This window comes from Polypterus senegalus, chromosome 7 (genome assembly GCF_016835505.1).
Source record: "Polypterus senegalus isolate Bchr_013 chromosome 7, ASM1683550v1, whole genome shotgun sequence".
NCBI lineage: Eukaryota > Metazoa > Chordata > Cladistia > Polypteriformes > Polypteridae > Polypterus > Polypterus senegalus.
In genome coordinates, this window is record NC_053160.1 from 108,295,848 (window position 1) to 108,308,929 (window position 13,082).

The 13,082-nt window shown below is 37.6% G+C and overlaps 1 protein-coding gene across 2 annotated transcripts in view; it reads left to right on the forward strand.

Annotated features, from left to right (window-relative positions):
• The window catches only part of LOC120532774 (phospholipid-transporting ATPase ID-like), a 193,959-nt gene extending 189,240 nt beyond the window's left edge, over positions 1 to 4,719 (forward strand). For both annotated transcript variants that reach the window (XM_039759146.1, XM_039759147.1), the window contains 3 exons: positions 1,095 to 1,233; positions 2,648 to 2,778; positions 4,016 to 4,719. In XM_039759146.1, the coding sequence (XP_039615080.1) occupies positions 1,095 to 1,233; positions 2,648 to 2,778; positions 4,016 to 4,285 (540 nt within the window). In that variant the 3' untranslated portion in view covers positions 4,286 to 4,719. The remainder of the gene's footprint in view (positions 1 to 1,094; positions 1,234 to 2,647; positions 2,779 to 4,015) is intronic.
• The last annotated feature ends 8,363 nt before the right edge of the window (positions 4,720 to 13,082 follow it).

Genomic DNA, 13,082 nt, shown 5'->3' on the forward strand with positions numbered 1-13,082 from the left:
GTATCTAATGTGTTTCTTTAAAGTGTTCCTTTAATTTTTGTGAGCAGTGTACATCATTGATAGCCCCTGTTAGGTAGGTTATTTACTGTTTTACACTTGTAAACTTCTGAAAAGTAAAAATCTATAGCATTTGCTATTTTACTGTCTGTATAACTCAATTTATCCTTACTTATCCTAGTACATTTCACCTGCTCTTTGACTGTTCTTTTACTACTAAAAAAAACTGAAAGACTCTTTTGCCTTTTTTTTAAATTTTCTCTTCCTTTTAGGTTTCATAATATGCTTTTTAACCATTGCTCTCATTGTTTTCTATCATTTGCCTTGTATGTTTTATACAGCTGTTTTTTTCTTTGTAAATTCTTTTTATTTTTTTATTTATCCACCACAGAGGTGTCTTTAATTTCTTACCATTTCTACATTTTGTGATGAACATTGTGTGCACAATGAATTTAACCATCCTCCTCAACTGACTCCATGTTTAAAAATTTATCCCAGATTTATCTTTCTTACACTTTGACACATCTGATGAAAATGTTCACAACTAAAGTTAAACTTAACAGTTTTCATATTTGAATATGCACACAAAACATAACTCAAATGTATCATATTATAGTCATTATATTCATGAAGCATTATGAAAGAAGTGTCTATTTTTTTAATTTTTTCTTGTTTATTGTGACTTGCAAAGGTTACTTTTTGTAAATGTATATATTAACATCTTCGAGAACTGAAAAAAATGACATTTTCACCCACTAGTTTTCCTAGTGATAAAAAGTATTTGTGGCCCCTATAATCTCCACAGCATTTTCTAAGTACACTGTATGTACTGTGCATATTCATATGTAGCAGACCCCTTTAAAAGTAAAATTGATATTTGGTACTATATATGTATTGCTTAAGGTTAAGCAATTATCCTTATACAGATTTGAATACACCTTACCTTCTTCTCCCAAGCTGCTAAAAACTAGAAAGATTTGTTATTAATTATTTTAAAAGCTTTCAAAAATTTCTTCTGGTTGTCAGTGTTTCAAATGTAACTTCATATTTTAAGAAGATAAGTTTTGTTAACCTCTGTTGTCTCCTTCATTCCCCAGATGGGCTTAGACACTGCTTACTGGACAGCTGTTAATCATTTCTTTATTTGGGGGAGCCTGGCTGTCTACTTTGCTATCACCTTTACTATGTACAGTAATGGCATTTACCTTATGTTACCAGCATACTTTCCATTCATTGGTGAGTAATGTATACTGCTCAAAAAAACTAAAAGAACACTTTTTAATGATATAGCATCAAGTCAACAAATCGTCTGGGATATTGATCTGGTCAATTCAGTAGCAGGGGGGTTGTTAATCAGTTTCAGCTATTTTGGTGTTAATGAAATTAATAACAGGTGCACTAAAGGGGCAATAATGAGATGGTACCCAAAAGAGGAATGGTTTAACAGGTGGAGGCCACTGAAATTTTTCCATCCTCATCTTTTCTGACTGTTTTTTCACTAGTTTTGCCTTTGGCTATGGTCAGTGTCACTACTGGTAGAATGAGGCGACACCTGGACCCTATAGAGGTTGCACAGGTAGTCCAACTTCTCCAGGAGGCACATCAATATGTGCCATTGCCAAAAGGTTTGCTAGGTCTCCCAGCAAAGTTTCAAGAGCATGGAGGAGATTCCAGGAGACAGGCAGTTACTCTAGGAGAGCTGGACAGGGTTGTAGAAGGTCTTTAACCCATCAGCAGGACTGGTATCTTCTCCTTTGGGCAAGGAGGGGAACTGGATGACCTCCAGCAGGCCACTGGTGAGAATGTCTCTCACTAAACAATCAGAAACAGGGCCCTGTGCTCACTTCCCAGCACCATGGAGCTCAATTGGCATTTGCCATAGAATACCAGAACCACCACTGGTGCCCTGTGCTTTTCACAGATGAGAGCAGGTTCAGCCTGAGCACATGTGACAGATGTGAAGGGGTCTGGAGAAGCCGTGGAGAATGTTATGCTGCCTGTAACATCATTCAGCATGACTGGTTTGGTGGTGGATCAGTGATGGTCTTGGGAGGCATATCCATGGAGGGATGCACAGACCTTTACAGGCTAGACAATGACACCTTGACTGTCATTAGGTATCGGGATGAAATCCTTGGACCCATTGTCAGACCTTGTACTGGTGCAGTGGGTCTTGGGTTCCTCCTCGTGCACAGCACAACAATGCCTGGTCTCATGTGGTGAGAGTATGAAGGCAGTTCCTGGAGGATGAAGGAATTGATACCATTGACTGGCCCCCACACTTGCCTGACCTAAATCCAATGGAACACCTCTGGGACATTATGTTTCGGGCAATCCAACTCAGGTTGCACCTGAGACTGTCCAGGAGCTCACTGATGCCCTGGTCCAGATCTGGGAGGAGATCCACCAAGACACCATTTGTTTCTCATTAGGAGCATGCCTTGGACATTGGCAAGCATGCATACAAGCTACTGAGTAAAATTCTGAGTTGCTGCAATGAAATTCTCGGGAAATGGACTAATGAGCAGCTTATTTTTTTCAGACAGATATAATTTTTTTCATTTAAGGATATTTCTTATGGACTAGAGAATATAAAGCAATAAAGAAAAACCTAAAACACTCCTTTTAGCTCTGTTTTATGTTATTTCAGGAACAGCCAGGAACACACTTAATCAGCCCAGTGCCTGGTTCACTATTGTGCTTACAACCATTCTCTGTGTATTGCCAGTTGTTGCTTATAGATTCATCAAAACTGAACTTCAACCCACTGTCGGTGACAAGGTAAGAAATGATTTAATGATGGCCATAAAGAGCTACACTTATGTAATGTATTGTACATTTTCCTAGTCCTAACATTATGCTATGTTTTAAATTAATTTGTCTTTATTCAAGTGAAAAGGGCATATATACACAATACAAAATGTCTGTAGAATGTGACCTGCAAAATTGAATGGAATTTCTAACTCCAAATTGTCATTCCATATTACATTAAAATGACTGTAATTTTAAATGTGATGCTACACTAATTTGTGAATATATTTGGGGTCATTTATTTGAACATAGTGTATAACAGTTCTTTTACAAACAAATTGGATTTGCCAGCTGATGAGACACTGTTTTAAACAGTTCTATTCTGTATATTTTTCAGTCGTATTAATTATTGGTGTATAATATTTTTGATAAAAAGAAAGAGAGGCCTATTGAAGGCCTCTTCATGCTTATCCATCTTCACATGATTCAAGTTTTCTTTTATTTCTTTTTCTTCCATTTTTACAAAAGAATTAATATCGATTTCTGACTGGTCATATTCTCAGTCACACACACACACACACATACATGCCCATGCTCACTCATACTGGGACAACCTCCAGTCATCAATCAACTGTACAAAGAAGTACAATCCCAGCCAACACAGGGCACAAGGCAGGAAACAAACCCCAGGCAGGGTGCCAGCCCACCACAAGGCACACACACCCACACACCATGCACACACTAGGGACAATTTCAGTTTGCCAATGCACATAACCTGCATGTCTTCGGACTGTGGGAGGAAACCAGAGCACCCGGAGGAAACCCCCACAGACAAGGGGAGAACATGCAAATTCCACGCAGGGATGACCCGGGAAGCAAACCCAGGTCTGCTTACTCCGAGGTAGCAGCACTACCATGCCGCCCAGTCTTTAGAATGCTGGAAGAAATCAAACCATTTGAAGAAACAATCATATAGACTGTATAAAACATACAAATTCCACACAGACAATTGTTTAACCTAGGAGTAAAACTAAACTTCTGTAACTGTGAGATGGCAATGCCACCGTAATGCTTCCATCGATTACAATAAATATGGAATTGAGTATCTCTGATGTTGTACAGTATGTTGTCCAACAAAGTGAACTCAGTGAAACAAGTGTAACAAAGCATAGTAGAGCTATAATTCTAAAATTCATCATTACAGGGGAAAAAGGAGATTAATACTGCTATTAGTTTACTATTACTATTAACTTTTTGTTCTTTACAGGTAAAACGAAAGGTCGACAAGATGGAGCGAGTCCCTCCACCAAGACCCAGTCGTGCCCGCATAAGAAGGAGTAGCTCCCGTCGTTCAGGATATGCTTTTTCTCACGTACAAGGTTATGGAGAACTGATCACATCTGGCAGATACCTGCGGAAACGCACTGGTGGTCGACTGGCTACTTTCAGCCCTAGAGGAAAGGAAGCTAATAAACAGATTGTAGATGCCACACAAACATACAGAATGTTCAGAGAAAATGACAACCAGAACTCCTAGCAGTTATAGAGAATGTTATGCCATAATCACCAAAAGATGTCACTTTGTGTATATTGAAAGTTGGCAAGCCAAGATTGCAACTGTGGTGCCAAATATTCAAAGAATAGGCTAATCAATGCCAAATATATAAATATTACAACACTTTGTATTTTTTACTTTCTGCAAATCATTTAAAACAAATACCAGATTGTTTAACTGAAGCAACTTTCTGTTTGAGTCCTCCGCCTTAGAATTGTGTAATCAATTGATAAGCTGGAGACTCCTTCAAATGGGAAACTGAAGAAGGTAACTTGAGATCTTTTTATCTTTCTTGAAGTGTTCCATTCTTTTTGATTCTGGAAGTGATGCCTTGAACTCTACAAATCTGCAGCAGAATCCTCAAATTTCTGTACTACAGACACTAAATAAATCAAATAAACTATAACTTTTCAAAACTGGTGCTGGTTTTAAATTGAGACAAACAGTTGAGTATATTAATCACAAATGTACATTTCCAGGATGAATGTCTCCAACAGAAAGGAATTGTGCTGGACTAACATGAGATTTAATATAGTAATATAAAATTAGAATAACCTGGTACAGACTGCATTTTCGTAAACATTTCCTATTCCAGTCTTGGTCCTGGGTATCCTCTGTGGGTACAGGTTTCTATTGCAACCAACTTTGGCTTTAAATTGGTCTACTAGCCTAAATTGTTTTGGGATCAAGGTAGAAATTACAAAACTAAATTTGGTAAATTTTCGTTAAAATCTCCTAAGTAGTTATATGGAGATATTGTAGTTTTTTTTATTCTTTTTTTACTTTTTAACAGTATTTTCATCCTGCTTTTCATTCTGGTTTTCCAGGTGTTCTGGCTATTTAATCTGTTATTTACTAATCTAAAACTGGTCTGACACTTGAAGTACTGTAGTTGCAGCCTTTCATCATTCACCCTGTTTGCCAGAGTGTCTGTGTTGGTTGTTTTTAGTTGTTATTATTAGAATACAATGAAGGGAGCAAACTACACATAATAAGGGCAAAATAATAGGAAAACATCAAAAGATAGTTAAGCATGTAAAGCTATAGCAATAATAGAAGTATTTCTAAAAGTCTTATAAATATAAAAATAATATTTCTGTACTTTTTAAAAGGCAGAATAATAAAAGAAAAAAGTCTAGCTATTTAAGTAAGATCAGTTATTATCACTAATTGTGAATCTGACTAGATCAAAAACCAGCAGCCATAGTGGGTCCACAGGACCGATTTTGCTATAGTATTTTCTTCTATTTCATACAAATTGAATAAAATCATACATTTTTCCAAGCTATCCAAAATACACAATACATACAGTATCATCAGCTCTACCCTGAAAGCCCCAGTTACTCAGTCTATAGATATTGTATTATACTTTCCTCTATGTTCTTTCAAGCCATGATAAATGTTCTTGATAATTATTTCTCAGTCCTGCTTAAATACCATGAGTGTGCACATAATTTTATATTGCCTAAATAGGAAATGTTTTTGTTTATGTTTAGATGTTAGTCTAAGCTTATTTAAGACTTATTGAAGTCTCAACTTTCAGAAGACTGCTTCATAGAGTACACCTCTATGCACAGATGCATTTATCTTCTCTTTTTCCCTTCCGCCTACAGACTCATGTTTTTATATTACCTTAGGATCCCAGATTAAGACCCGAATGCAGCCATGCAACGGGTGACACCTCAACACTACACTAGTTCAGATGGAATGGAACCAGTGTGAGGTTCTTTATGGTGGCTGGAGTGCCAATTCTGCCACCAACCTCCAAGTTTTTCCCTGCAGGTTGGAGGGTGTACATGCAGGGCTGGATGCAGACGTCATAACGTCATAAGATGAATATTTCAAAATAGGACATTGAACCTTTCCTCAAGCCTATTACATATATTATCAAATGCAACAGAAACAACAACATTCTTAAACCATGTCAGCGTTTTGAAGCTCTCTAGTTTTGCTTTGGATCTTGTTGCACAATGAGATACTGTGCTTTCAGATGGTCATCATGTGGTAAGGATAAAGGAAGAGTATGAATATTTAGCTGACATATAAATAATCAGAGATTCCACATTCTTGTCCTATAGAGGCCAACAGAAAAATGCAAGCAGTTCAGTGAATACTATTCTTTGACATGTTGGAGTTGGAATAATTGGCGACCACAAAGATACTAGAAAAAAGCTAAAGCTGATCCAGAGGCTGGGGCAGGGCTCTGAGAGACACAAATGGTGTCCACTTAGTAGAATAAGTGATATTTCCGCTATAATTTGCTTGTGTTAGTTTCGCAGAGTTTCTGCCACTCCAACAGAGAATCAGCAAAAGAAGCCTTTCTAGATAATGAACGGAATAGTGTGGAGAGTGAGGGAAGGCAGCCAGAATTGATTGAAGTAAAATCCGTCAGTATTACATTACATGTTTGTGTATGCGAGCATGACAGAGCTAGAAAATTCAGAAACAAGTTCTCCATGAGCTTCAAGCTGAGTGTGAAATACATTAATCCCTCTCTATATCGTGCTTCGACTTTCGCGGCTTCACTCTATCGCGGATTTTATATTTAAGCATAACTAAATATATAACGCAGATTTTTCGCTGTTTTGCGGACAATGGGTCTTTTTACTTCCTGTACATGCTTCCTCAGTTGGTTGCCCAGTTGATTTCATACAAGGGACGCTATTGGTGGATGACTGAGAAGCTAACCAATCAGAGCACGCAGTTAAATTACTGTGTGCAGAATGATGTGTTAACCAGGAAGTCTCGTCTCGCTCATTCAGCATCAACGTGTTTCGCTGTGTAAAGAGTTAACTTTTGTGCTCTTTTCTGTTTATCTTTGTGCATAGTCAAGCCCTTCATTATGGCTCCAAAATGATCTGCTCCTGCTACTGCTGCAGGGGCCATGCCCAAGCGCCAACGGAAGATGTTAATGATTGCCGAAAAGGTAAACGTTTTGGATTTGTTGAAGGAAGGGAAAAGCTACACCGCTGTAGGATGCCATTACAGCATCAATGAGGCTACGATTCTTCTTATTTAAAAAGTAGGAAAGGAATATAAGATCTACGGCAGGAAGTGTCCTTTTAACCAGGGTGCAAAATGAGTTGTAAGTGGATGTAATAAGGCAGTAGTCTGGATGGAATCTGCTTTAGGGATTTGGATTGAAGACTGCCAGATGAACAACAACGGTGGTGCTACACAGTCGCCTGAAGTGGCTCCTTTAGAAGGGCTGTAACGCTCTCCTTTATTGTGCAGTAAAATTAAACTCATCGTTATCGGACAAGTCATCGTCATTGTTGGTGAGTAACAATAATTAATTTTCTACTTACAGTACTTAGTACATGTACGTACATTTAGTGTCACACTGTACACACATTTACTGTATACAATTTTTCTTGCATTGTACAGTACATATTTATTGCTGGTAGCCTGTCTGTAACATTTGTGATATCGGAGACACTCGATATCTTTAAAATAATATTTAGGTTTTACTGTATATAAAAAGTGTGTTTACATACATAATTTCAATGAATCTTACCTAATATCTAAAAGAATACAAAGGGATTATGCTGTATAACTGCAGGGAATATTTATAAACAGTGTGGGAGAGTTTATAAGGGCTTAAAATATATAAAAATAACCTAAAATAACCTATATATTTGTAAATCTGACTCTGAAGGAGTCATTGCATCATCAGCCATGAACATCATTGCACATCACTGCTTCAGTACTACCAGCAGAAATCGTCAACATACAGTCTGCTGTCGCCAGTGGCCGAGGACCTTGTCTGTGCACCTGCATTACAGGCACTCATCATGCCAATATTTTCACTGTGTGGTTATCTGTGCAATGGACATTGTTGCAGCATGAACAAATCCCTCGAAATGTGTGCTTGTTTAAAGCTTAACAGCAACGTGCTTGCACAGACTGGTTTCTCAGGTTGAAACATTTGATCTTGCTGACTATACTCATTAGGCCACTTAATGTGTTTCATCACTGATAGTCAAGCTGTGTTTAATAGCATTATGAACTGTAAGTGTATTTTGTTGACTGAAACATAACTTTTGAAATATGTGTAGGCCAGCATTTGTGGTCTTGCAGCAGAAAACAAAAGCCTAAAATTGTACTAATATTATGTCAAAAAGTCAGAACTAAATAAAAATAAAAATTGTTGACTCCACTGAAAATTAGAACAAATAAAAATAAAAATAAATGTTATAAAATAAAATACTAAAACTACAATTAATATCAGAACTGAAATATCACTGCAAGACACACCCAACAATTGCACATGCACTGCATTTTGTTCCTGAATTGTAATGTGCTCACAGTCTCTGCCTGCTTGTTTGTGTTTTTCAAGTTACAGTATAGTTTGCTGCTACCTTCTGTAACTATGTGTTGTGTGCTACTGACAAAATACCAACAATAACAATAACAACATTTATTTGTATAGCACATTTTCATACAAACAATATAGCTCAGAGTGCTTTACGTGATGAAGAAAGAGAAAAAAGACAAAATAAATAAGAATTAAAATTAGGGAACACTAATTAACATAGAATAAAAAGTAAGGTCCAATGGCCAGGGAGGACAGAAAAAACAAACAAACAAAAAAACTCCAGACAGCTGGAGAAAAAAAATAAAATCTGCAGTAGTTCCAGGCCACGAGACCGCCCAGCCCCCTCTGGGCATTCTACCTAACATAAATTACCTCAATCAGTTCTCATTGTATTCAGGGTCCTCTTGGAAGAATTTTATGATGACGGTCATGTAGACTTCTGGCCTTTAATCCATCAATGTTGGGACATCACGGTGCTTTAAATTAGGTGGTGGTGGTGCAGATCGCCACTACAGAAAACCAGAAAAAGAAAAGAAGAGAAAGTAGGGGTTAGCAGAGGGGACTGGGTGGTCTCTTGTTCTGGAACCCCTACAGATTTTATTTTTTTCTCCAGCCTTTGGAGTTTTTTTTTTGTTTTTTCTGTCCACCCTGGCCATCTTATTAACTTACTCTTATTCTATGTTAATTAATGTTGACTTATGTTTATCTTTTATTGTGTCTTCTATTTCTCTATTCATTTTGTAAAGCACTTTGAGCTACATTTTTTTTGTATGAATATGTGCTATATAAATAAAATGTTGATTGAGCACGGATCTTAGAGCCACCATGAATAAAAATGATAATTAACTGAATATACAGAGCATCAGGATTAAACTATGATGAAGCTATGAGAAACCCATGTTAAAGTAATGTGTTTTCAGCAGTGTTTTAAAGTGTTCCACTGTATATAGGCTGGCAAATTCCTATTGGCAAGCTATTCCAGATTTTAGGTGCATAACAGCAGAAGGCCGCCTCACAACTTCTTTTAAGTTTAGCTCTTTGAATTCTAAGTAGAGATTATTTAAGGCTTTTTAAACCATAAGCAGTATTTTAAAGTCAATTCTAAATCACACAGGTAACCAATGTAGTGACATCAAAACTGGAGAGATGTGCTTGGATTTTCTTTTCCTAGTTAATATTCTAGCAGCTGCATTCTGCACTCGTTGCAATCAATTGATGTCTTTTTTTTGGTAGTCCTGATAGGAATGCATTACAGTAATTTAGCTGACTGAAAACAAAAGCGTGAACTATTTTTTCAGCATCTTGCAATGTTATAAGAGGTCTAACTTTTTCTATATTTCTTAAGTGAAAAAATGCTGTCCTAGTAATCTGATTAATATGTGATTTACAATTCAGGTCAGAGTCAATAATTACCCCTAAATTCTTTACCTCCTTCTTAACTTTTAATCCTAATGCATCAAGTTTATTTCTAATAACCTCATTATATCCATTATTGCCAATCACTAAAATTTCTATACACATCTATTAAAGTACTTGAAGCAAGCTAGAAAAGGGTGTTATCTACTCTCTGGTGTAGCAGTGGTTCTTTATAGCTGAAGAATTAGGCCAGCAAGTGTAAAATTAGCAGAGTAATGTACAACTGTCACTCAAAAAGTGGTCCTTCAAGCCGGATTATACATAGGCTGCGCTATGGCTACATCTAGAGATTTTCACAGTGAGACACAGACAACAAATTCTTGTCCAAGTCGCACACAGCGTATGCCAGCTTACTTGGAGGACTTTGTGATTGATCATCCACTGTCACGTGACATCCTTCCTGAGACTGCAGGTTTGCCACAAGAACAGAAGTTACATATTCAAGCCATAACTCGTATAGGAGCTATTTTATGCAGGTTACTAATGTGAAGAGGGAGAGCATAAATTTCTTAGAGTCACGTTGGAGAGCGACGAGTAATGAGATGACGGAGCTTCAGATTGTTATGGACAGTGTTATGCAGGAAACTGAGGATTACTTCCAGTGCAGCCATAGTTCCAGCCAGCTCCTGTGCAAACTGTGCCAGCTCCAGTGCAGACATCATTTCAACCGCTGCCACAGTCCTCTTTCTAATTTGATTCCACATCAGCACTACCGAAGGCAGCTTCCTCTGCTCATTTATACCCCCACTGATCCTAGTGTGCATGGATTAATGGAAATAGCAATTACATCATCATATGGCATACCAAAACCAAAGTTAGTAGTCTTTTCTTCAAGCAAAGAGAGGTGGCTTTCTCATGCTTAAGAAAGGATTGGACAGTATCCTTGGCCCTCGTCGCCATTTAACTGAAGATTATAAGTACCAAAAATTGCTGGATCGTCTAGCGCTACCCAGTGCTTATCAGGTTGCTAAACGGTATGTCCATCACCCATTCCCATACACTAGTTCAATGCAAGCTTTAGAGCAAAGATACAGGTAACCAAGATAGATACTTCAACATGAATTGAAGTCAATTCTGAACACTCTGGCCTTATGGCCAGGTGGTGCTCAACGCAAGCAAGTACGACCTTCGAGTCCTAATGATTGTTATGAAAAGATTGATGGTTATTAGGGAAAACTGTTTACAAGGTGAGGTAATTGTTATGAAAACAGATGCAGCACAAGGTCATTATTGTGAAGATTCCATGAAATGACAGCTTTATGTACTATACAATTGTTTCTTATGCTATGCAATAAAGTTTAAATTCTGACTGCCTTTCTGAAGACTCTGCTAATTTTTTCTGAAGATTTCTCAACTGAATCTAGTGAAAGGGTACAGTCTACAGTAAGTTCATATGCAGAGTGGCATGTTTGTACAGTGGTTAACACTACTTCCTTACAGCTTTGAGACAATGTTTTGAAACACACATTTTCACACATTGTTTTCTTGACGCATCTACCGCCTACTCAACCACAGAGAAAATGGTATTGTGCTCAGAAAGGAACAAATGAACAAAGTACATAAAACATATGCTTAAAAGGTTAAAAAAGGCAAAGGACAAAAATTTTGGATACTCTTGGTCCTAATACACTGACAATGTGACAAGCTTCTAATTATTAAGAGCTAACTTACAGAACTGCATTATGAATGCTAATTTATACTTCTGCTTTGTACCTGTGTTACTCCATAGACCACATATGGCATGCTCTGACATGCACCTCCTCAAAAAGTGAGCATGCATCATTTCAATGCAGACCCTAGCTTGAATTACAGATCTGAAAATGCAAATAAGTAGGCAAACATGACAAATGTTGGTAACATTAAGTTGTACTAATGAATAAACTTGTAATCAAAACCATAGCTGCAAAATGGGCTTAAGGTTATACATTTTAAACTAAATAAGAATAAAATGCAAAAGGCAATATCTTTGATCCAAAATTCAGTCAAAGGGTACAATATACACTAAAATCAGAAATGCAAAAAAGATCTCTTGTGAGCTCTTCGAAAGGCTTTAAGAAAGAAGATGAGCTCTAAATTGTCGCTGTCACGAAGCAAATTGACACAATATTTTAGCAATGTGAATATCTAAATTTCCCTTTTTAATTCTGTTGTCCCCGATTTGTTTTCTGAATTTTATCTCCTAATCAGGGATGTTAATCAAAGTTGAGGTGACATCTTTGTAAACTAAATGGGCAACCACGAGCTGAACTCTTGCTTTCTCTGCTGTAGTTGCTGTAACTGGAAGTAGACTCTGATCCAATCAGATGTGGCTAAACCTTTTCCTTAAAATGATGTGCCTGTCTCTTAATTTTCTCTCTGGGAACAGGAAACGCAACCATTCTTTCTATGGTATTGAATGATTTCCTCTCCTTGGTGCTGTTGAAGAAGGACACTTTGGAGTTTCTCTGAACCTTCAATTAGAATCACTAGTTTCAAGAATCACTCTCCTAAAACAGGGTGTTGATTATGTAAGTCTAGGATATACAACTCTCTCATTTATTTGGAAACAAAACAGTCTTGAGTCACAATATCAGGTTTTGGTCAGGTCTCCCCTTTTCCAAAATGATTGACTTCTATTAATATTACCAGTAATGTATCACAACCGACTGCATGGCCTTGTCATAAAAATACATGAGTAGTAATATGTCAGGTGGGTTCTGTCAAAATGTAATCCAAATTTGATTGGTGAGATTAAACCACGCCCCTTTTTAATCGAAGACCGGAAGTCCCGCCCCCACCCACCATCTGTTGTTTGTTGACCTTTGATGACCTTTACGGAAGTCCCCTCCCTCACCCACCGGGTGTTCTGTTGACCTTTGATGACCTTGATCCGGGCCCCTGTTGATTGATGACAGGAAGTCCCCACCCCCACCCATCTGCTGTTTGTTGACCTTTAGCCATGCCATCTGTTTTCCCCAGGAAGCTGTCAAGGGCAATTTGATGGATGAATTCTGCAAGCTTAAGTGACGGGCCGGTAATGGTCTAACTGGTCTGAAACATCGTTCG